Consider the following 27073-nt stretch of genomic DNA (forward strand, 5'->3'; position numbering starts at 1 on the left):
CTTGAATAATTAGTGAGAATTAGAGTAATGTGCAGTTAAAGAACTGTAGCTGACAACTAACTGGGTGCGACCAAAGCGTACAGAGGAAAATTAAAATGCAGTGTAATGTAGCTAGAGCTGTAGGAATGCTGCAATGAATTGTTAGTACCATCTAAATCTCTTCCTATCAAGAAGTTCAGCTTTTTTTCAGCTTATACTGTCCCAGTTTTCAGTTCTCATTTAAGAACAAGTCCATCTGGTGGATGGATAGTGAAGATAAACTGCTGCAACTATCAGGAGCTTGAAAGTACTGTATTTGCAAGAGGAGGAAGTTGAGAGTACAGTAAATGTGATTAAGGTTATCAAGAGCCCACAAAGATTGAGCAATAAATGTTAATATGGAGGGTGAAAAAACGAAAGCAGTTGATTCAATCAGATATACTGGAGTAAATATAATGCAAGATGGCAAGATGAGAGATGTGTTACATTACAGAACAGGTGAAGCAAAGAAGGCAGCAGGGTGCGTGCAAAAGATTTGGAAGACTTGGATTGTCTATGGAATTCAAAGTAGAAATATACTGCATGATGATTTTGTTGAGCTACATTTTCTTTGTGGAAGTGAAGTGGGAATGATGAATGCCAATGAAAGAAAATGGTTGAGGATGTTTTAAATGAACTATTTTTGTGGCATCAAATAAATTGAAAGGTGAGAAAAGTGGAGATATGGAAAAGTGTAAATAGGTTACAATAAGTGAAAGAATGAATCAGAATGTTTGAAGATAGACTGGTTTTCTGGAACCAAGTGAGAATGGTAGGCTGGTGAAAAAGCATAACACAGTACTCTGAAGTGTTTGTACAGAAGAAGAGAGGACAACCTACAAGGCGTATGTGGTGGGATGGCCGAGTCTGAACAGCCTATGATATTATATTAATATTTTTGTTGATAATCTATTTAATTACCTTATTTACGTTCAGCATGCATTAATTTAATATGTTGTGGTTATATTTACTAATGGTTATATTTACTTATGGTTCCATTTACTAATCATATTAAGTAACATACACATTTTTCTGGAATTTTAGATGTTCAAGTGACATTATACTCATTCTTGTTACCACCCATCACACCTCTTTTAGGTATTTAAACCAGGAATAGTGATGAACGAGTAAGAAATTAAAGGTATTAACATGAATCGTCCTAAAATAATTATAGTTCATCACTATGATTTTTCTCTCATTTATGGTAAAATTTTCTAATAAAAAATAGTAGTTAATACATACAATGGTTACAATAATACTTGCAGAGATGAATGTTGAAGGCTATGAAAATAATGTTCTAACCTCTTACCTGGTCCCCAGTCTAGGCTGATGTGTATTCATGCGTCACTGGGCTACTTTTATTTTCTTTGCATGTTTCACATTTGTATAAGCAGTAATTTTTAATAATGTAGTAATTCTTATTTCTGGTTTCTTTATATGATTATTCAAAGTCACTAAAGGTAAATAAAAATCTTTATGCTCAGCTGACACTGACTCGTGGGTTGGTTGCTTTAATATACTGTATAAATATGTTGTCCATACAGTACATAATTAAATAGAAAGGGAGTATACCATACACACAAACATACAGTATATGCACACACTGTGTGATCATTAGCTTACTAATATATATATATATATATACAGCTGTATATACAGTATGTGTGCAAGTATGCAATATGTGTGTGGTTGTATACATAGTACATAATTTTTAATTTGCTTTCTATAAAAACATTTGGGTGAAATTGTTCATACAGTTGTCTAGAAAGCCTATGATTTATACCCAGAGGGTAAATGTTAATGCAGCATGTCTTCATATGATTACATACATATTTCAAATTCCACTTGATAATCACAGTCATTTGCTTCTAGGTGACTAGAATTCTTCCATTTTGGCATCACTTTACCAGTTCTTATTTATGGAAATATCATCAATATTTGAAAATATTTCTTTTTAATAAAACTCAGTAAAAATATCTTTTTACTCACTTGAAAATAAAATTCTGTAGTTAATTCTCACTTACCTTAAAATATAATTTAGATAAAAATACGCTCTTAAAGATACTTATTATAAATGTTAAAAACATAGATATTTACCACCCAAGAGTCTTCAGATGGTATATGGACTGATAAAACCACAGTTTTATGAATAACAAAATATTTTAAAGAAAGATCCATTTATCTAATGATCTTTTGTAACTTCCTGAGATTAAAGAATGTTTTCTGAAGAAACATTGTTGCCTTCTGCTCTGTTATCCTAAGAAAGCATGGTAAGTTTCACTGGAATACCCAAGGTCCTTCAGTAAGCTGAAAAAATAAGGTGGTACTTAGTGCTATATATAAATACAATTTAATTAATAATACTATAAGAGATATTCCATTTTATTAGAAATAGATAAAACATACATTTAAAACCTAGCATTTTGGTTCCAGGGATTTTGCAAATATCATCCAGCTTCTAAAACAATGCATTGACGTTGGCCTCTAATATCTGTGAAGGGAATGATATTAAATGAAGAAAGGTTGGTGGCTACTATTCATCCCCATGATCTCTAGTTATCTCAATCTTTAAGTTGCTCAAAATACAGGGTCCGAAAGAGGATGTCCTTCCACCAGAAGCTGGATGACCTTTCTATCAGAAATCCACTGCTTTAAATGATTTAACCTTTATCATTATAAATAATAATAATGATGAGAATTAAAAGCCACAGTAGTGTTAAAAATATTTATGCACAGAGTTAAAAATGATAAGGAGAGACTTTCAGGTACTACTCCTTATCCCTCATCAGTCCTACTAAACGGTAAAACAGCGCAGGGAGTGTTAAGAAAACAAAGCAGGAAACTGGTACAAAGGACTCCTCAAACAGTGTTAATTCGTTAATTATTAGACACTTTGTTGACGATTTTAAGATTCATATTTCTGGTGATTGTGAGACCCTTGATGTTGCTCCCACCTCTCTTTTATCCCAGATGACTGATGTTGCTATAGCTGAGAGTCATGGCATCGATGGAGTCTGTTGAGCTGGAATCACCCGTACAACTACTTCGTTGTTCCAGCCATCTCACCAACAGGAACACACAGATGGGGTTACCTGACCAACACCGTTTGAAGATTCTACTTTGCGACGGTTTCCTGCGTTGTTTTCTTAACGCTGTCTCCAATGTTTTACCATTTAGTAGGACTGATGAGGGATAGGCAGTAGTATCTGAAAGTCCCTCATCATTTTTAACTCTGTTACATAAATATTTTTAAAACTACTGCGGCTTTTAATTCTCGATATTTTAGCCTCGTTACACCGGTTCCATGGTTCAATAATAATAATAATAATAATAATAATAATAATAATAATAATAATAATAATAATAATAATTGGACTTACTTAACAGTTAATTTTGTAAATATAGTTGGCCCACATATACATGTGAAAAGTACAGTATCATCATTACTGGGAGGGAGAATCTTTTGTAAGAGGTCTTTCCTTATGTGGCCCTGCATACCTGACCAAGAATCACTTGGTCTTGAAAGTATGTGTGTAACCTGAAAATACAAAACACTGCATTGAAAATTTTTCTATATACAATTACATTAATGAAAATATATATTTTTGATAAAAATATGATGAAAAGTTCAACACTCTACTCCTTAAGCTTCTGGAGCTAAATGAGAGTGTAACCCAAAGGGATGGCAGTTCTGATAATATTAACTTAACAAATGAAACATCTACTTCTGCTTCAACTTTTAGATATTCTGTGCAGTATACAGTTACTGTGTACAACTTCTCTGCAATAATAACTAATGAAATATTTGTACACTTTTTGTGTAAAAGAAATTCAAAGATTAACTTTACCAATAAAGTCTAAAACACAATGCATGAAAATCAAGGCCTTATATAATATATATTTACCTAAATAAAGGATGAATAAACATGCCAACCATATAACAAAGCAGTTTTTTCATTAAATTCATTAATAATGTATATACAGTATATATATATATATATATATATATATATATATATATATATATATATATATATATATATATATATATATATATATATATATATTGTATATGCCTATTTTTACCCAAATGTTACCCGTCTTTTAGCACATATTCAGAAATGAACCTAATGACCATTTAGGTTACTGTAAAATGATGGGTTTTTGTGACAACAACTTCAGCTGATTATAATTTCCCTTGGGAAATGTTTAATTGTGAATACTAGCTATTCTTTTGGCAACACTGGCAAGAACTGAACTTAGAAAAAATGAGTGATTTCCCATTTTTGATCTATTGAAAAATCACTTGTACATTAAATTTGCACTATCTCAAAACCATCAATAAAACTGCTGATCTTGTCATATTCAAGTCTTATTATTTACAAGTGGAAAAGCATTAAAACTGATGTCAATTGTACCAACCTTTAATATATTAGAATGGTCTGCAACAAGACTCTCCAGCTCTTCTCTCCAGGGTATATCTCCTTCTGTCTTATTAAAGAGAACTAACCTGATATTTCTGGAAAGAAAACAGTTGTTGCTGAGTGTGATGAACAATTATCAGTAAATTTTGCATGTCAATAAAACGAATGATAATGCTATATAAGGTTCCATGCAATATTCATTTCAACAAATATATGAGATTAAACTTACTTTTCATTTTTTAGACCCGCAAGCATAACTTTCACCAGTGGAGTGATGCCCGTCCCAGCACCAAGTAGAACAAGATCTGTTGCTGTATCTACTGCTATAGTCAACTTGTCATATGTGAAAGTCCCTTCCGGTAGACTTACTTCAATCTTCGATTCTAAAGACAAATCATCTAATAAAGGAGTCAATGCACCATCTGGATAAATCTGTTAAAAGAGGAGTTGACATATTTCTGAATCAAGTAAACTACCATCCTTTGGGTGGGTCCACATTTGGTTATGCTTAAATCCAAGACTTCCTTTACAAAAAAAATACTAGTATTGCAATGTTAACTTGAATAGCTTCATACTTCTAGTAATGTCATTCTTACAAATCAAACTATGCTAATTAAAATTCTGTTTGGAAAATTATCTGAAAACCTTTTGAATCATGGATATGGCTTCTTGATGCTTGGTCTTTTTCACTGCAGAGCATCAGAGATTCTTCACGATTGCTTTTGATATATCTATCACACCTAACAGGTATGCATCTGGCTTTGCTATGCAAACTTACTTACAAAAAACCACCCCTTTACTTGTGCTTTGATGGTGTAGTATCTGTTCCCTTTCCCACCTCCCGTGGTTTCCCTGTGGTCTCCTTTTTCTCTCTAATTTCCACTTCTATGTAGATCTCTCTTTATCTGCATTGAAAGCTGAGAAATATAAAATATTTCTCTCACCCCTATGAGATTTTACCCCCTAGGTACTCAAGAGTGCGTAGATTAACTCAGATTCTGGGAAACTAAACTCTACTGCTGTGATAGTTTTGTTTAATCAAGGGTAAAAGGACTTTTGTTTAGCGATATTAATTTTATTTGAAAGATTAATGTGAATTATATTTTGTAATATGAAAATAATTGTGCACGGATAAAAAGTCCAAATGATGAGCAGCTAACAACAAAAATTTCTATGGTTTACCATTAAAAAATATTTGATAAAATAATGTAACTGATATAAAAATTTGTCCCCAATGTAAAATAAAGTAACTGATATAAAAATTTGTCCCCAATGTAAATTATCTTAATTTGCTTCTTGAATGACATAAATATATATGCAAATGTTCAGTGAGTTTATGATTATATGATAACGAAGAAGCATAGAAAGAAACAACTATCTTTTGTGTGTGTGTGTATTATAAAATTATCCTCCATTAAAACTTGGCATTTACAAAATTACATATGTAAACACATAAATTCTAATTAAAATAAAAAATAAGTAAAATTACACAATAAAAAAAATGCAAGATAGGGTATCATACAATGTGGCGGCTACTATACAGTCACGTGCAATATTTACGCCAGCTTTGTGTAAAACCCTTATTGATATTTCCTTTGAGTGCTGTCTGTAACTTGAAATGTCTATACTTTGTATAAAAAATATTCAACAAAAGCAGAAATATGTGATGAATTGTCTTTCCTCTGAAAGTTACTCTATTGCTATTTATGTTGGCTACTTTAATTAGAGAGAGAGAGAGAGAGAATGTTGTGTATTTTGATACTTATGAATACAAGAAGTTGTAAAGTTGTAAAATGATCCTCCACTACACAATAAACCAAAGACATTTAAAGAACTGTAAATATAAATGCATAAATTCTAATAAAAAACAAATATTGAAACAAAAAATGCAAAAATACAAGATATACTCTAATACACACACGTGTGTATATACATATATATATAGTAATACCTCGATCTTAAATGCTTCAAGTTGTACGAATTCACAGACACAAACTTTTCATTGGAAGCTAAGTAATTGGCATACATGATTTTTTCACGCACATGCAATATTTGCAAAATCCTTGAGAAACCCAGCAGAAGTCTTTATGTTTAATTTCTGAAGTAATTTATAATTTTTCATGCATGTGTAAAATCTTTATGGAAAAATGTATTATTTTTGTTTTTGTACATTTATAAATATGATACAAAGGTAACTACAGCTCGTACAGTTAGTGTACTTTTACAAGATGTGATACCCTTTTGCAAAGTTACTTCAATTTTCAAAGATGATACCCATCCACACAGTGTTTGTTTAATTATTGAAGCAATTTATGAGTTTTCATGCTTTTAAATGTAAAATCAGTATGGAAAATTTGTATTATTTATATTTTTGTACATAAATATGATACAAGGGCAGTACAGTTACTGAATTATGCCCATTTGTATTTCTCTCTCTCTCTCTCTCTCTTTTGTTCGTAATTAGCGCCCACACATATTTTTACAACTTATTATTTCACTATGCATCTTCACCTGTACAGTACATTATGTATTTTAAATTGACTGAATTTTACCTGTACACTCTACAACAGTGGTTCTCAAGTGCGGCCACCGGGCAAATTTAATGCGGCCACCAAGGGAAATTTAGTCATTAATGGAAAAAGAATTCAAATGAGATAGTTATTTGAGAGAAATTTCAGACGATGTAGTTGAAACTAACATACAAACTAAAATAAGGGAATCACTCAATACTCTGATTACTGAGCTTCATGAAAGATTTGAAGAATTAGAGTTTTTTTAAAGCCGTCTTTTGTTTCATTTCCTTTTCAAGAAATGAAGGCTAATCATTTCAAATTAATGCAAATGATATTATCGTCCTTTCCTGGTGTTTCATCAATTAACTGGCAGAATGTAAAATTTTCAATGTTAGAGCTACAGAATGATGAAAAGCATAAAAGATTTTTTGATGAAAAGATCACAACGATTGAGAAACTCTGGTGTAAGTTACATAATTTGGATCCATTTAAAGAGATTGCCACTATTGCCATTCTTTTGTTGTCAATATTTACAACAACAGCTTATTGTGAGAAGTCATTTAGTGTACTGCACTTCATTAAGAATAAATATCGAAACAAGCTGACTGATATGAATCTTGAAGCAGCTTTGAGGCTTGCTTTGGAAAAGAGAACAGTACAAGAATTCAATTTTTCAAAACTGTTATCTGTAAAATGAATATCAAGACTGTTACTTGAATAATGAATAAGCTGACTGCCTGCACAAGAATTTCTTTTTAAATCATACCTAAAAGATGAATACAAAATTTACTGTCTACATTGTTTTTATTTTTTAGATTACTTGTAATATTTCTTGTAGGTACCTATAATTAAGCCATTTATGGGGGATGAGACCTTATTGCCACATTTTATATTGATTGTACTTAGTGCGGCCACCAGCAACATCTCGTGGCCGCTGATGCAGCCCCTGGAATAATCTGCTCGAGAACCACTGCTCCACAAACATTACGTACGTACGTTTTCTTTATTTTATTGAACTGTATCTTCGTTATGACTCTGACTTACGAAGTTTACCTAGTGACACAGAGAAAACATCTTTTACTCTGTGAGTGAAAAAGAAAATGGCATCCCATGAATTAGGGGTAACATTAATATACATAAGTACCTACTGTAAACACTCTAGTGTGGCAAATACAGCACCCATTACAATAATGTACTCTGTTTTTACTGTAAAGACGTCAGACGACTTCTTTTCCCATCAATCACGATTATGTGTTGCATCTATCAACACAGTGAGAATCTCATGTATATTTTTGTATGTAGAATTTCTTGGCCTTTTCGGCAATATATATTTTATCACTATGCACATTATGTCTCTTAATATTGCTATGTGATTGACTGTTAACAAACACAAATTGCTCTCACTCAGGGTACGGGTCACAGCAATCGAAGGTCGGGCACTTCGTTTCCGTCTGCATGCTGCTATGTACACCTGTGCCCAGGTAAATAAATTAGTCAGTACCCAGTTCTGTCTCTTTGACCTCACACCTGGTGACCTGAGGAGCGACAGTAAATACAGCAGTTTTTTGCTTTGCCATTAACGGACTTTCTACGGCCGTTTCACCTTCAGAGAGCCCTTAATGGAACCATACGGTGACAAGGTCTAAGCCTCTGAAAACTCCTTCCTCAGAGAACACCCACACCACTAACGGACAAATTATGGCGTACCTCCTTCAGGTACGTTCTGGCGTTCTCGAATGGTTTGGCCCTGCCATTTACGACTCACGTCGACCGTATTCAGAAGTCATTAACGGAACCACATGGCGTATAGTTTTGACTTCTGACGAGCCCCAAACACCATTAACGGACTAAATACGGCACTTATTTCGAGTTTTGGTGTGAGGCAAAATGACAGACACTGAGGTAGAAAGTCGTTCCGAGGACGCACAGATCCTTTGCATCCCCCTCTTGCCTTCAAAGGCAGCAATAAGTCCGGCAATAAAACTCCCACCGTTCTCGCAGCAAAATACCGCATCCTGGTTCCAGCGGGCAGATGTCCATTTCCAGGTAGCAAAAATCACGGACGAGGGAACCAAAGAGGACTTCACCATGACAACGCTGCCAGAGAAGGGCTTCAACAAAATTACCCCATGATTGGACTTGCAGCCGGGCAAGGTCAAGTACAGAGACCTGCGAGAGAAACTCACTGACACATACGCCATACCCACATACCCACCTGTCCAATGAGGAACTAATTGAAGATAACTTAAATAGTGAACATATGAAAGTGAAAATGTTGGATTTCTGTATACGGTAAATTTGTATTCTGTTGTGTCTAATTATTAAGACATCAAGAAAAGGAATTTTGTTGTTTGTTTCCAATTCAACTTTGAATTTGATGCTGGGCACTAATGCATCTAACTTTGACAGAAAATCGTTGAAATTGCCCCATCTATCATCCCTAAATGTTAGGATATCAATCACATATCTCATCACAAACATGCCTTTAGGTTTTATGGGATATATTATTATAGTTTCAAAATATTCCATATACAGATTAGCTAATACTGGACTTATAGGGCTACCAATGCTGCACCCGAGTTTTCTTTTGTAGAATGACTACCCAAACATAAAGATGTTGTTTGATACACAGTTCAACTAACTTTATTATTTTATCCAGGTCTAGTGGGAAATGATCTGAATAGGGGGCTATTTTTTCCCTCAAAAACTGTAGAACATCTTGTACTGGTACATTAGTGAATAGGGAATCTACATCTAAACTTGAAGTTTTATGTTGTGAAGGGGTATATGTGCTGCTTTGAATCTGTGACAGAAATCTTCAGAATGTTTAAAGTTACTGGGAGAAAATGTGGCTAAGAATGGGGAAAGGAGGTCTGCTAACCACTTAGAAATTTTATAATTGAAAGTTCCGGCACATGAGATGACAGGTCTAAATGGTAGATTATCTTCATGAGTTGTAGGAAGGCCATAAAGGTAAGATAGTTTTTGGTTAATGACTTTAAATTTCTCCTGTAGTTCAATGTCCTTTTTGTCTTTACCAATTAATCTTAATTTTTTGAAAAAATCTGTAGGGACATTTTGGAGAGTTTTTTTTGTTAATTTGTCATATGAGTTTTTATCACTATAGTTAGTTAATTTGCCCATAATCATGATTTTGCCGTCTTTGTCGGATCTACTTATTAACCACATAAATAATCATAATCATAGAATAAACTGGAACATGTCACGTACAATTTATAGCAGCAATTGTTGGTTCAAAAGCCAGATGGTAGAATCAGAACTGATTGAACAAAGAAACACGATGAACCTCTCAAAAGGAACCTGGGATTCAGATCTGATTGATAAATTCTTCTTCCAACTAGCGTTTAAGAAGATTAAGAAGCTGTCAACAGGAGTAAAACAGCGGCCAACTTCTGAAACTTTTCTCCAGCTGTATAAATAGCACTGTTCTCTACTTCCTAATCCATTATCTGTCCATTGAGGGAGACAGTTTTCTTTGAAATATAACACTAAAATTTCTACCCTTTTGGTGTTTTTATTGGCTCCTTTTATGTGTATATGTGTATATATATATATATATATATATAGTAAACCCCGGTATTCGCAGGGGATGCGTACCACAACACCCTGCGAATAGCTAAAACCCGCGAATACTTAGAACCCTTCTAAAAACACTTAGAACTGCCTATTTTGATAGTTCAAACAGACACAAAACAAACTAAAAATGCTCATACAGGTATTATCCTACTTACAATGGGGTTAGGTTCCAAAAAAACTATCATTTGTTGGAAAAAATGTAAGAAATACCAAAACTTATCTCGAACATTGCCTAGCCTACACTAGGGTGTTTGGTACATGTATATATATATATGGTAGCCTAGCCTAGCCTACACTATAAAGTATACTGTACTCTATTCATACATGGTATAGTAATTATTAATTACAGCTAATTCTGGAAGTTCATGCAAAGTGACTTATGATAATTCAGTGCAAAGAGAAATTGAATAACAAGAATTAGCTTAGCCTACACTATGGTACATTGTATACATAGACGGTAGCGTAGCCTACATTATACTGTACTCTATTCACATATTGTATTATACAAACGTCAACATAACGAATATGCATCTTTTAAAATGTTATGCCTTAATTCACTGTATCCAATAATATTGTATATATATTCTTATATTGCTTTTGTATTATAAATTGCGGTCATAGCGATCAATGTTTTGGTTTGGAAACAGTTTATGCTGTGTTTATTTTGTTGTATTTAATTAAGTTCAGAAAGCCTTCCTTGCTTCTAGTTAGCGTAAGTGAATCTCTAGATACTTTATTTATATGGGGACAAGGTTATTTTTTGTTATACAAAGCGTTTTTAAGTCGAAATATAACTAAAATATGTCTCATAGTGAAATTAATTTATCTATTTTTTTGTTAATAGATGAAGATGGCCGTTTAGGGACTTATGTTTTGTGTAAAAAAAATTCAAGATTCCGTTCGCTATCTTCACTTGATTTCATCATAATATGAGTTTTACATATTTATCGTTTATCGGCATAAAAATAACAGTAATGTGTTCTTTCTTGGTCAGCAGTTTTGATTAAAATAACTTCTCACCAATTTTAATTACGATCGAGTGTAATCCATGTTGCAGATGCACAATAATTTACAGTACAGTCATTAGCAGCTTGAACATTGTTTTCTCAGCGTCAGCTACAACTTACAGCTTAAATTTAGAAGTGTATTTCCTTGACGATCTTTTATCCATAGCAAATATGGGTATAATGTAAAAATGTATCAGTCCTATTCTACTTAACGTCATTTGTGCTATAAGCTACGGTAATTGTTTATTACCGTACGATGGTTGAAATAACAGGTAAACGGCTGTTGTTATCTGATTCGGTTATAAGCAAAACAGTTTCTGTGTCGGTTGTTTATGGCTGTACACATTTACACAAGAGCATAACGTTACTAACAATACTTTTATCATTCTCTTTTACTTTTTTAACTAGAAGATGGGATAAAGAGATGGAGGAAAGTTGTCAATTGTAATTTGGTCTCTCCCACTGCCTGATTATGCTGCTGCCTGTGCCTGTGCAAAATTTAAAAATATTTTATAAAATATATTGTCTATCGGTATTAATTGCTTACCCCATTGCAAAATTGAATTATCATAAGGTGAATTATCGTAACTTGAGAATTACCTGAGTATTTTAATAGCTTTATCAAAAAAGTGCATTTAGTCATGAAAATGAGATGAAAATACAGTAATTAGTGAATATTTCTCAGTGAAAAATATCACGAATGGGCGAATTTTCCGTGAATGATGGGTAGATATGTTTCACAGAGAAATCTGTGAATACACGAGTCCCCAAATCATGAGATTGCGAATCGGGGGTTTACTGTATATATATATATATACTGTATATATATATATATATATATATATATATATATATATATATATATATATATATATATATATATATATATATATATATATATATATATATATATATATATATATATATATATATATATATATATATATATATATATATATATATATATATATATACATATATATATATATACATATATATACATACATACATACATACATACATATTTATATATATATATACAGGCAGTCCCGGTTTCGACGGTTCCGACATGACGTTCGAGGTTACGGCGCTTTTCAAATATATTCATCAGAAATTATTTCCCGGCTTACGACACATGTTCGTTCCGGGGTTATGCGCGTCGTCGCCGATCCGACGGAAGAAATATGGCCCCAAAACGGCAATATAATCATAATTTGAAGGATTTTTGATGTAAAACTCAATAATAATGCAGTTTACATCGTTTTCAATGCACCCAGAGCATTAAAAGTAAGGTTTTCTTATGATTTTTTACGATTTTCGACGATTTTCCGACTTTACGACGATATAGCGGAATATAAAGAAACCGGGGATATATATATATATATATATATATATATATATATATATATATATATATATATATATATATATATATATATATATATATATATACAGGCAGTCCCAGGTTTCGACGGGTCCAGCTTATGATGTTCGAGGTTCGACGCTTTTCAAATATATTCATCAGAAATTATTTCCCGGTTTACGACTCATGTTCCGGGGTTACGACGCGTTGTATGCTGATCCGACGGAAGAAATATACTGTAGCTCCAAAACGGCAGAATAATCAAAATTTGGAGTTTTTTTTTATGAAAAACTCAATAAAAATGCAGTTTACATCATTTTCAATACACCCAAAGCATTAAAAGTAAGGTTTTCTTAGGATTTTTGATGATTTTCAATGATTTTTCGGTTTCGACCGTGGAAAAAATGGAACCCCCGTCGTAAACCGGGAACTGCCTGTATGTATGTATGTATGTATATATATATATATATATATATATATATATATATATATATATATATATATATATATATATATATATATATAAAATTTTCCCTGAAAGTCCTGTCTTTTCAGAAATCATAATGCTGAGAACTGAAAACAACTAAATGTTTGACTGAGAATAAAAGTGAAATGAAATTCAACAGTCCAAGGCAGAAGTCTTGGGAAGACTGAAGGTAGTTAAAACAGCCAATGGACTTTTTGTATTAAACAGCTGGATGACCTAGGAAACCATATTTGCAAACCTACAATGAGTGAGAGAATTTCTTTTCCTTTTCTACCAAGTTTGGAGTGTTTGGGATTTATACAGACTAAAGGATAACCAATTCAAAAACAATAAGTTTGTGATTAAACAACTGCCTTTTGCAGGGTTAGACATGAAACGAGTTATCCCTGTTTCCTCTACCTAAATCCCCATCTGGTCTAGGTCTTTGCTCACAGTCTTTTTTCATAATTTTCTAGCCATACTACTGGTCTTCGTCTGGCTAATCTCACATTTGCTACTTCTCTAACTGTTCTTCTTCACTCCTCAACATAACCTGGAACCTGAGATATGAAATATTTAAATACCTTAAAGACCAGTTTTGAGTACTGTGCTTGAGACAATGATTTTTGAAATTTCATATACACTCACCAGGGTAGCCAGCAAAATTACATATTTGTCACATCAACTTGAAATACATAGCACATCATCATCAACAATAATGTTCTAAGGTCAGATTATCCCTATATGGGGTTAGATAAGAAATGCTCTCCACTATCTTCTGTCATGTTCTCTTTCTGCCTGAAATCTCATCTGGTCATGATCTTCATCTACCTTATTTTCACTATAAATTTTGAACACCTTGAAAGACACAGGGCTTCATCATCTCATCACCATTAATGCTTTAAGATCACATTTTCCCTTTATGGGAAAATCTGTCTTGCCCTCTTTCTGGCTGAAATCCCGTCTGGGCACGATATTCATCTCTCTTCTATTTTTTCTATAATATTTTGGACTTTGATATTAGTTTTCATCCTTATTGTGGTACTTCTATATCCTACTTTCTGACTAGCAACCTACCTCTCTGTTCTATCACATAAACAAACCATCTCAATCTTGGAGATCTCAGTCTTTTTTCCAGCTTCAAAATACTACTTCTCTCAGCATCTTCCTCATGTGTATCATAAGTTTTTAATCACACCTCTTTAAAATACTGTACTGTATTCCATAAAATATCTTGCCAAAGATATGGTAAAGCATTCCAAAGACAAATACATTTAAATATGACCAATACTTACTTTTATAAATAGATAAATGTGATGTCCAAGTTCTTCTTCAGCTGCAACATTTAATTTTGCAGCAACAGGAGTATATGGCTTACAGACATCTGAAAAGAGTATGATGCTGATGTTAATTTTACTGTTATCCCAATACTCACACGCACATACAAAATGAATACACAAGTCCAATGAAAATTAATCTCTGCTTTTCCATATTCAGCAAATTATCAACTTTCTCAGAGCTGTAATTTAAACCAAGTTCATAAAACAAGTACAGTAGAGTATGTACGTGAAAAGTTTGTACAGTGACTTATCAAATAAGGAAACCTACGGTCAACTTTAACTTTCACCAGATTCTTACCCCATTACATTAGTCAGTGTTATCTTTATACATAATGTGATTTTTCATTATATCAATCACGCCACAACATTTCTCAAAGAGGACAGACTGCAAAGTTAGTGATCTTTCCCATGATGCAAATGTAACAGTACCAAATTATCAAAAAATCAATGTAACAACAAGAATCAAGTGTAGTATGGCATGTAGAGGCAAACAACTACATTTTACCTTTTCCTGGTATCCTTATGTATACATGGTAACCAATAGGCACTGGCAAATATGTAAATTTAGGCACTTCTAAAACAAACATCCGGGTATCATGTGTTATGTTACTCTTCTTCAAAAGGGAGCACTCTACATACTCAATCTGAAAATGAACAAAGTTAGTTGCCAGGTTTTCTGGCATTTCAAATGGAACTGTAAAAAGCCTACCAAACAGACTGATTAGAGCAAACATTTATGGTTCAAACATAATGTAAACTACAATGATGAATCACACTACTGTATCCCTAAAAAAAAAAAAAGCCTAATGTGGACAAACAACACTGAGCAACATGCAAGCAAAACTACTTTTTCAAAATTAAGAATAATTACCAAAAGATAGAGGTACTAATTACTGATTCTGAAGTAAAATGTCATCATACTACATTTATTTATCATCTGCATTATCATCATTTAAAGTTTTATGCCAAGTTTCCCCTTTTCCTATTTTCTATCTTATGCTCTTTCTGTCAAAATTCCCATATGGTCCAAGTACAGTGTATTAGTCTATGCCCATTCTGCATTGCTTCTATTTCTAGGAAAAGTAAAATGTTACAGCATTTCACTTAGCAAACACTGCACACATCTTTACAAGATTGGATTTCTCTATTCTGTACTGGTAATTCTATAAAATATTTAAGCCACATTCCTACTGAACTTAACAACTACCAGACTTAGGTGCCTTTAGAATAACAAAACAAGAATTTCAAAAAACAACTATGTATTATTTATAGTTTTACTGATTTAATTCAATATAACTAATATAAAAATAGTCATACCCACCTGTTTATCCTTTGATTTTACATACTTTCCATTCTCCTCCAAGGCTTTCCCAATATTACTCCATCGTACTCCGGCTTCTAATTTATTCAACATTATATCTACTTTTCCTGTGCCACATCCAGTTTTCAATTCAAACTCATCTGATACAGGTTTATGGAAATCTAAGTGCACTGTATACACCATATCTAGTATGTAGCATACAATCTTCATTTCCTGAAATGGTGCAAAAATAAATGAGACTTGAAACTGCATAAAAAAGTACACAATGAGAAATCAGCCATATTTTTAATTTATATGCAAAATTCTCATCTAAAATATTTCTCAAGGTGGCCTGCGACACATTCACAACCTTGTTTAAAATTTTACTTTTGGCAAATGCAGTTTTATCATATAAAATTTAAGCCTAAATGTCCATTTCAGCCCTTGTTTTCACATATCATGTCCGGACATCAACATGAGATGACCATGTGTTCACATTTTCTCTTAAAATATATTTCTTAGTGCATCTCTGTTGAGAAAGGCTAATAATAAATTACACTTGTTTATTTGGAGATCAGAAGGCAGATATGAGTAAATCTTCTGCAAATGGATCAAAATAATTCTCCGACTTCCTAATTATTTACTAGTAAAGTAAATTTCAAAGTCAACATGACTATGCCTACCTTTCCTCTCTTGATGGCAACCACATGTTCCCTTGTTACATGTTTCCACTTGGTATACACAACAATATTGATCCTAGAGTCATTTTGAAACCAATCATACTTTGGGGTAGGAAGTGATGATGGGGTCATAGGTGACAACAAAGGCGATTTCAAATTTGACCCTCCTCCTTTCTGCGCTGGCACATTTAAGGAAGGTACTGCTAAAGAGTTACTTGGAGGGATATGTGTGTCGTCTGAAAGAAAATATAGAAAACATCGTCAGAAAGATATCTCTCTTGCATAAAGTAGTCATACTGTGTCTAATACACAAATTATAACTTACTAAACTATACTATATATCGACTTTAAGTTTCTACGTTCCTCAAGTAAGTTTCTTTATATATGCTACTTGAATATACCCCAAAAGCTCAACAGCTATAATAAATAACAGGTGCTTCTGGAAGCAATGAACATCTAATCTGAAAAGGGAAAATTTCATAAACACCATTACAAAACCGTTTTCATATCTGTATTCTGTTCACTTATCTGGTAACTGATTTCAAAACTACATGAATAAGTTGTATGGTAAAAATATTGCAACTGTGTTATGCATTATGTGAATAACATATTGTGCATGCACAACCTTCAATAACCAGATTTTAAGAATACTGCAGTTAAAGGTGTAGATATACCTTTATTATTAAGCTACATAGCGTGTAAGTTAAAGAACAAAATTAAACAGAAAATGTTGTCAAGAACAATGAGCACTGATTTAATCAGATATTTGGGGGAGGTTTTCTTCAATTATTTCCTCTTGCTTTGGAAACACTAGTGATTTTATATGACATGTGGCTGGATGTTGAATATAACTTTGGCAATATTCAGCTAAAAATATAGCTATTGTATCATCATTATCTTGTTTCTAAATCGTCAGTAATTCCAGACACCAAATGTTTATTTAGTCTTTATTTAAGTATTCTAATATTATTACAAAATTTTACTTTTGATCTCAAAGCCAATACAAACTTGAACAGACATTCCATTTGGCATAGATTTTCTTTCATATACAAGGCAAACATATGAATGTTCATAAAACAATTCACGTAATACCTTTTAGTTTTCTGTAAAAGGAAACTACTGTGCGTGCTAGCTTTGTCTGTCCGTCCACACTTTTTCTGTCTGTACTTTTTCTGTCTGCCTTCAGACCTTAAAAACTACTGAGGCTAGAGGGCTGCAAATTGGTATGTTGATCACCCACCCTCCAATCATCAAACATAGCAAATTGAAGCCCTCTAGCCTCAATAATTTCTATTTTATTTAGGGTTAAATTTAGCCATAATCGTGCATCTGGCAACGATGTAGGCCAAGCCACCACCAGGCCATGGTTAAAGTTCCTTGGGCCGTGGCTCATACGGCATTATACTGAGATCACCGAATGATAGATCTATTTCATTGGCCTTGATTATACACTGTACAAAAAACTCGATTGCACTGAAGAAACTTCGGCGCATTTTTCACTATTTCCTTCTTTTCTTTACTTTCCTGAAATTACCGGCAATAAGAGGAGTAGTTCTTTTAGCTGTACTATACTGCGTTCTATACAAAACATAAAAGTGAGCATAGAAAAGATACATGCATAAGTGATGTCCTAGTGATTTAGTCCCCTTAAAATACTGTAGTAAATCAGAGTCAAAATCACAGAAACACTACTCTAAATTAAGCTAAAAAAAAGGTGCGAAATGCTTGCTTTTTTTGTTAGCCTCCTTTGTACTTTTTCCAAGAGGTAAGAAACTGGGTTTCAGGAAGAGGGAGCGACTCTCTACCAGGCGTCCTACAAGGCACTTTTGGAGTAAAGACTCGTAATTGACCCACTTGTGGACCTGTGGGCAGAAATGGGCTACATGAAACCAAGATTGTATTTTTTATACCAATATCATAACAGGAACTAATTTATAAAACACAACATAAAGGCATCTAAAATAATTTCATTTGTGAAAATTAAAAAAAAACATTTTCATCAAAATGGAAGATCTAATGAAACACAAACACACACACGCACACACACACACACACACACACACACACACACACACACACACACACACACACACACATATATATATATATATATATATATATATATATATATATATATATATATATATATATATATATAATCAGTGTGCCATTTCCTCTAAAAGGAGGTACCTGCAAAGAAAAACAAAATATTCTATTCTGATACTTCTCCCATCCATCTATTCAATATTTTAGGTCTTATTCTCCTCCCAGCACACCTGAATTACATGGTCTCTTCCCTAACCCATTGCCATCAATTCTCTTTACATGACCAAACCACCTCAAACATACTTCTCCATATTTTCACCTAATAATCACATTTAATCACTCCCCTTTTATATCTTCACATTTCTCACTCTTTCGAGATTATCTACTTTACATGCACAATATCAACTATTCATCTAAAGAATTTCATCCTTTTTTCTTCCATTCAACGTACATCACACTTCAATCCCTCAGAGGAGTTGGCTCAACAATCCTTTTTATTCATTATGAATTTGGCTTGCTTTTTGTGCTCCAACTCTCTTACAAATCTTTGGACTACCCACAGATTCTTAATTCACCTATTTTGTAAATACACTAACATAAACTTTCATTCTACCATCATCTCTTACATTTGTTCCTTTATATTTATTCGAATCAATCACTTCTATTCTTCAACATTCATGTTAATATTCAATGCTCCACATTCTTGATATCCATTTATCCCCAAAACCATATTCTTGCTAACGTTTCCATTCATCTCTCCCCTTACAAACACTTTCATAAATAACTCTGCAACTTATCTTCACTATCCTCAATCAACACTGTAAGCATCAGCTACTCTACACTTCATTCATGACCCCCTTTCTTATTCCACTACTTTGCACATACAATTACTGTTCTCATTTTACACTATCCATGGAGATGATAAATAGCCATGGAGGAAAAACTTGTTTCAGACTAATTTTACAAAGGCCCAATCACTATCTTATCTGCTATACGCATGCCAACACATGGTCTTTTTTTTCCATCATAACAACTCCATACATCTGCACCATCCATAATTACGCTCTATCTGTGTTCCCATAAACTTCTAGAGCCATCTACCCCTTTCCTTGACTAAACCCACGCTGCTCCTCTATTAATTTTTCTGTTATGTCTTACTTTAATCAATATTCTATTGTATATCTTTTCTGGCATACTGAGTAATTCTAAAGACCAATAATTCTAACAGGTAAGTCAACCACCTTTGCCCTTAAATATAAAAACAATTATCCTTCGGATCCATTTCTTTAGCACAATTAAACAATTATCCTCCATATCCATTTCTTTACCACAATTAAAAAAACCAGACATATCCAACACACTGTGGCAACTTCTCAATCACACTTTCACTAGAGTAAGCTGTCACCTCACTTTAATAACTTTATTTATAAAAGAACGATGAAAAATGTTGCTGTCCTCCAAACAGCTGTCTTAATCATAAGTTAGCATTCCAGTAAAAATGATGTAGAGGACAAGTGGAAATACACACTGATTGTAAGGATGAGGCTATACAATGATACCCTTATTTGCTCTTCTTTCCTTCCTGTCTGTGCACATTTCAATTCTATCTCCTGTCTGTCCCAAAGTCCTTTTACAACTGGTTTTCTTCCTTCACTCTATTCTTTGCTAAGCTGTAAAGAGGAAATGTTAGCTTCATGATAGAACACACCTCATTGAAGAGATCTGTTGCATCTGTACCAACACCTCGCATCAGTTCCTCTTCTCCTCCAGGGTGGAATTCCATGTACGGCGTTATATTGTAGACTTTTCCTGTGGATAAAAATAAAGCATTTAATTCTCTAAGAAACAAAGTATCAACTCTGCCAAGAGTTATTACATTCGTGCACATCTGACGTTCAAATAAAAAAGGATGATCAGTAGCATCATTAATGCTTCTGCTTTGCGACACTAAGTATTACTCAAATCTTGCGACAAGCTTTAGTAGGCTGGTGCAGACAGCAATGAGCCATAATAAAGTCCGAGAGTCAACAGAGAAATCTAGGTATGAAACATTACATCTGCCACTAAAACAGCTATTATAATTCAATAAAAAAAACTTTAGGGTAGTGTCTAACATCCTTGGGTTAGACAAAAACGGAAAACCACATGGTTTCCATCTTCTGGTATAGATGTGAAAGAGATGAGCAGTAAAGACAATTTACTTCAGTAATTCTGCCCATTTTCTTTATTACGCATTATGAGACACCTTGAACCCTCTGGCTCTCTCCCTTCATTCAACTTTTAGCACAATATATAATCAATGAATTACACCAGTTACTTTTAACTCTTGTCACTTTTTTATTGGACACCATTTTTTACATTCCATGCATCCTTCGAAATCATTTCCGATTCATATTACCTAAATAACAACAAATCTATATTGTTCATCATTAACATCAAAGAATCACTCCAGATTCTCCGTCCGTCGAGCCAGAACTTTATTTCCTCCTCAGAAAAGTCTAAGGCACATCTTTGGAGTTATGATTCACCCTCTCACTATATATATATATATATATATATATATATATATATATATATATATATATATATATACTATATATATATATATATATATATATATATATATCTCTCCTTTCAGCTGCCCTCTCTCCCCAGAACAACATCAAAATTTTCCCAAGAAACCCTCGTTCACGTCCTCCCCACCATCGAGACAATTCCCCTAAAAGACTTGCCTTTCAGGACCATCCAGCAGTCATTACGTTTGTTGTGCTTTGCCAGTTCATGGGGAGTGACATCAAGCAGCCGTCCTCCAGTGCCAGTTAAATCTGTTCCTGAGTGACCCAGTCTGACCCAGTCCATCAAACTTCGACCGGGCTTCAGAGCAGTTTTGTTGCGCGGATTTCCTGGAAGAAGAAGAAAGCCTTTCGACAGATATTTACAAAACCAAAATGAGCTTACAAACGAATATTTAAACAGTTGCTAAAATGGAGAAACTCAGGTAAGTAAGTTATAAAGGAATTAATGTGAAAGAATTTTTGAGTAAACACATCTGAAATGACGTCTGCAAATCATTACATATATCGGAGGGGAAATACGTCCTTGTATAAAACTGTCTTGTTCTTTCGTGAGAAAAAATAACAAATATAACTGCATTTCACTGTTAAGGTCACTAGATTGACTGAATTAAATTTTCTACGATGATTTTCCAACAAACTTCCCCGCCCCCTCCCTCAGAAAAAGTCCACAAGTTGAAGGCGATACCAACAGAGTTTAAGCCTTGATGTATATACTGTACTCAGAGAAAATACGGCTCAACTGGGAAAATCGTATCTAAAGACAGTGCCCGCACAAATAAGAAATGCTCAATCTAGCCATGAATATATGTTATTCGTCTATCACATAACCAATAATTATAGCCCACCTGCAGGAAAATATCACCGAATATGGAATATTTCCATAAATGTTCAGGAGTAAAAAATAATTGTGTATAGCTGATGATGAAAATTAAAATTGTCGACAAAAATACGTTTTATCATATATTTTACGCACGATTTGATATTGTTAATTAAATCTAAAATAATTCTGTCATATGATGAAGCCAATTTCCTGACATTGTCTGGAGTTCACAGTCCCTTACCTGGCATTGCTCAAACTTCTCCCAATCAAACATTCCATTGAACCTACACACTCTTGCATATCGAAGCAATACCCGTATCTGTTTATTAGAGAGAATACAATCAATATTGTTACCAAACACTCAACTCTTTCCAGTGAGCGGTTGTGTATTACGCTGGTAAGTAATGCGTCTGTGATGAGAAAACTGTCTCCTTTTGGGTAGTTTCATCCTACCTTCATCACGTATTAAATAGTTTACTTCAACCTCTCTCTTTCGTTGAAAGAGTTATCCTTCCCAGCTACGGCGGCTCTGGGTACAAATATGTCACTGCTATGTCAGGCAGGGCAGCCGATCGAGACCACAAGTCTACCCCAAAGCCAAATCAAAAGTCCTTCAAAAAGAAGGCATCGTGCTTACCCCATACAAAAATGGGAAAAAAGCACGTTAAAAGAAGAAGAAGAAGAAGATTCGCTATCACAGTCTGTCCCCTTACACTAGTGGTGTTTTTTTTCCACAAACCCTGGCAGCGCTACTCCTTTTAAGCTAGTCTTACGGTATCACTTCACCTTTACATTAGCTCTCCTTCTGGGCAGCAATATCACCTAGCGATGCTTGGATGCCCAAGGATGGATTGCGTCTTCCCAGGCACTATTTTCTTTTGCTCAAGTGACATAAGACTCCTTCCACTGGAAGCCATTTTGGTGCTGGAGAAGGGAAATATTTGGAGTTTGTCTTCGGTTTTTAAGACGCAGGTATAGTATATACTGCAGTGTTAGGGAACTTTAAACACTGGCTACATTAATGCAACTTTGTCATAAGAGTAGGTGGGTTAACATTAAAATCACACTTTTCAGGGAAATTAATTTCCTCTGAATGGTCGAACTCGGGTACTATAGCCAAGCCAAAATGATAATCCCCACTGGATTCATGTCTTTCATGTCAGAATTTTCTGTTGCGTGGTGCTTGCACATTGCTATCTTTTTGCTCTATAGCTGACTTCCTTTTTAGCGGGCAATAGGGGAATCTGCAAACCCTGGTTAAATTAACATAAATATTATAAGGACTGATAAAACAAACCCTCTTAATACAGAAACAGCTCTTCCACTTATTTGCTTGAGATGGAATCTCCTGCTTTGATTTATCCTCTCCTAAATAAATCAAACTTAACTCTGATTATGGACTTTAGCAATAAAACAGATCCTCTAGTGACAGGGACAAAAAGGCATCTTCTAAACCCACAGTCATTCTTTTTATCAGAAACCTACTCTTTCCACCTTACCAAAGGTGGTAAGTTGGCAAGCAAGAGTCCTGACAAGGACAGGGCAGGCTCATGATCAACCTCCTCCGAATCAAGAGTATTCTTATACCTGATGCTTTTATTCTTTAATTAGTGACAAATGCTGGACGGTGTTTACCCTTATAGAAAATAAATCAGGGCCTGACATGGGAAATAGATGCCCCGAGAGCTTGAAGCAAAATCAGTTTGGTACCTTTATTATTATTATTATTATTATTATTATTATTATTATTATTATTATTATTATTATTATTATTATTATTATTTCGCACAAATGACACTTTGCAATTTGAAAGAATTATTAATTCATTTATGTATTCTGGTGATAAAACTCCTAAGGTCATCAACGTCAGAAATAAATGTGTACGCTTATTTCTAAACGGTAAGAACAATATCAGATTACGTACATTTCAGGCATACGTAATTACCTATACGTTAATGTCTTCGTTCCGTAAATTATCTAAACAACTGTTCTCCTCCTCCCCCTCCTCCTCCTCGTCAAGAGAAACAGAGCAAACCAAGAAGAAAAAGAGCAGCTCTAGGCCAGACTATGCCACAGGGAAGTTCGATGTTCAGAAGGCAGTATGCCCGTCCACCCGTCTTGGGAACTGAACCATCCCTCCCTCCATGATAAGATTTCAGTGTTATTGAAAGGCAGGAAACATAATCACGCTTGATATTAACACAGATAACAGCAATGAATTACATAAACCACCTTTCTTCGCTATGAACTGTCACTACCTACAAACTGCTGAGGTTATGATCAGAGATCTATGAAACAACAACTAATAATAATAATAATAATAATAATAATAATAATAAACTAAGACCGCAGGAGGAAGAAGACAGAGTTGGAAAAGCAGACAGACTTAGTTTCTCATTTGCCATAAAACTAACGTTTAGGATGTTACGTACCCAGGATATCAAAATAGCCACCCATCTGTTTTATTGGCACACAGGCACACACCCATACATATACATAATGTCTACATACCGCAGTCATCTTTAGTCCCAAAGGCTGCCCCAGGGGACGACCACTTACCTGAAGATGAAGACGTTGCCGAAAGTGGCTTGACGGAGTCTCTTGTAGACTGCCCAACACAGCCCAAAACTGTGCCCATCATAAAATCATGTTACCAGTTGGATCCAACAGAGTATCTAGAGATGGGGACTCACTCTCTTTTACTAAGTAAGGGACTGAAGTCCTTGACGTAGGATTTTCTGGTATTCCAGCATGATGAGAGTTTTACTTAACGTTCTGTACCCCCAAAAATTATTTTTTAACCGTGGGTTTTATAAGATATGAATCGACACTCCTGACGAAGGTTACCATTACATATCGTTCTTTTTATCAAATGAGGCTATTTAAAAATCAAATCACTTCTTTCCATTGCTCACAAATACCACCAGTTTCATCTGCAATTTGACAGAACAACGGGAAACAATTAATCACAAAGGCTTTCCTTCGCCAGCCATCTAATTACCTGCAGAACTACGATCCACGAGAAAAAGCCACAATTTGTTCTCAAAATCTCAAATTTTGTTCAGTAAATGTGTTTATTTGCCTTATCCTTTTCACTCATTACCTTGAAATGCTCAGTTTCTCAGAATTTGCTTTTCTAACATCAAGTCCTTTTCCTGTGTATTAGTTCACCGCTGAGCATTTTGTTCAACAAACATTGATCCTTTTCCACTCATTACACCCGACTTTGCATGATCTTACCACAGTTCACCACACGGAAAAGTTAATCACATTTCACACTGGAAGCACCTTCAACCGGACAAAGCTAAATTCCAAACGCACTCAAACCTATGCAAAGAGGGTCGGTGTTCTTGACGGACTATAAGGGGTCACCCAGGACGAACAGTAAGTCACAGAAAGGCCCAAGAAGACAACAGCAAACATCATGAGTGAGTTTAAAGAAGAGCTGTTTGTGTATGCTTCCTGATTTCCAAGTCAGAAACAACGACACAGTCGGTTCCGACGGGACAGATGATAAATATTTTTACAAGAATATTGCTTTTATATTTTCAATGACATGAGTACCTATGAGGTTGGAGAATACTTCCTTTACACCTACATTCACGTTTAGCATTATTCCCTGTCACTGTAATACATTTTAATAAAAACATTGGACAGAGGTTCTTCTTCTTCAAGTGCAGTATTATTGAATACGATGCTGTTTCTACAGCATTCAGTTTCTTTAGTCTTGTCTATGAATCTTATTAAATTATTTTCATTAGCTAGTAGATGGTATGGCAGGTATTATTACATATGGCATCATAAAAACTGCTGCAGCAGAATATCCTCACATGACTCTAAGACACCTCATATGCCATCTACTTGCCCATGATTAAAAGATTACAAGATATATATATATATATATATATATATATATATATATATATATATATATATATGTGTGTGTGTGTGTGTGTGTGTGTGTTTGTGTGTGTATATATAATATATATGTACATGTATATATATATGTGTATATATATAGTGTATATATATATATATATATATATATATATATATATATATATATATATATATATATATATATATATATATATATATATATATATATATATGTATTCCCATAGGCCTTTTCCTCTTTAGAGGGGATAGCTCCTGAAGCTGTGAGCCCTACAGTTCTTGACATGTCGTTTGAGATGCGGATGATACCCCAACGCCCTTCTCCCTCGTTGAGATCAATCACAGTTGTCTACCTACCAGGTACTTAGTTAACTACTTAGGTCAACAGAGACCCACAAAGATTTAATGGAATCAGTCTAAAAAATCAGGTTTGTTGAAAATCCGACCTAGTTCCTTTCATTCCTTTCACTACTGAGGCAAACAAACATACATACACACACACACACACACACACACATATATATATATATATATATATATAATTATATATTTTGTGTGTATGTGTAAATTCAGTGTGAAGACAGACATCTGACTTATTCTTAGCTATTTCAGTATATATACTGTATAATTCCTGTTAAAATTGCTAAAGAATGCGACTATAACAATGTGATCAGGTATTTGTGCCGAAAACATAAGGATTTTTATTTACTTGTTACACGATACTGAAACGAAACTAATACGGCAAAGAGTATTTTAAAAATTCCCGAAAAAAAAGCTTGGCCTGAGTTAGATTCAATGGCGTCACCAATAGTTAGTACGAGTAAAAACTAAATTGCGTGCTTGATGCATTGCAGGAGATTGGCTATGCAATTAACCTCATCCGCGTTAGAACTTCTGTATTACCGAATGTATCATTACTTGACGCAAGAGGAGTGTCATTTTCAAGCACAATTTTATTATCTGTATTACGCCATTTCTTAAAAACAAAAACACATACACACACACACACAGTCCACAGGTCATTAA

The 27073-nt window shown here is 34.0% G+C and overlaps 1 protein-coding gene across 6 annotated transcripts in view; it reads right to left on the reverse strand.

Annotated features, from left to right (window-relative positions):
• Positions 1 to 1491: 1491 nt before the first annotated feature.
• LOC136831425 (cytochrome b5 reductase 4) overlaps positions 1492 to 27073 on the reverse strand; it is a 110764-nt gene continuing 85182 nt past the window's right edge. For 3 of the 6 annotated variants that reach the window (XM_067091869.1, XM_067091868.1, XM_067091870.1), the window contains exons 2-13: positions 24710 to 25083; positions 21487 to 21657; positions 20463 to 20563; positions 18438 to 18570; positions 16712 to 16944; positions 16050 to 16262; positions 15234 to 15372; positions 14684 to 14772; positions 4672 to 4874; positions 4441 to 4537; positions 3399 to 3556; positions 1492 to 2325 (exon numbers count right to left, since the gene is read on the reverse strand). In XM_067091869.1, the coding sequence (XP_066947970.1) occupies positions 2271 to 2325; positions 3399 to 3556; positions 4441 to 4537; positions 4672 to 4874; positions 14684 to 14772; positions 15234 to 15372; positions 16050 to 16262; positions 16712 to 16944; positions 18438 to 18570; positions 20463 to 20563; positions 21487 to 21657; positions 24710 to 24791 (1674 nt within the window). In that variant the 5' untranslated portion in view covers positions 24792 to 25083 and the 3' untranslated portion in view covers positions 1492 to 2270. The remainder of the gene's footprint in view (positions 2326 to 3398; positions 3557 to 4440; positions 4538 to 4671; positions 4875 to 14683; positions 14773 to 15233; positions 15373 to 16049; positions 16263 to 16711; positions 16945 to 18437; positions 18571 to 20462; positions 20564 to 21486; positions 21658 to 24709; positions 25084 to 27073) is intronic. The other 3 variants (XM_067091871.1, XM_067091872.1, XM_067091873.1) reach the window with 1 other exon arrangement.

The sequence above is a fragment of the Macrobrachium rosenbergii genome, chromosome 48 (assembly GCF_040412425.1).
Source record: "Macrobrachium rosenbergii isolate ZJJX-2024 chromosome 48, ASM4041242v1, whole genome shotgun sequence".
Classification (NCBI taxonomy): domain Eukaryota; kingdom Metazoa; phylum Arthropoda; class Malacostraca; order Decapoda; family Palaemonidae; genus Macrobrachium; species Macrobrachium rosenbergii.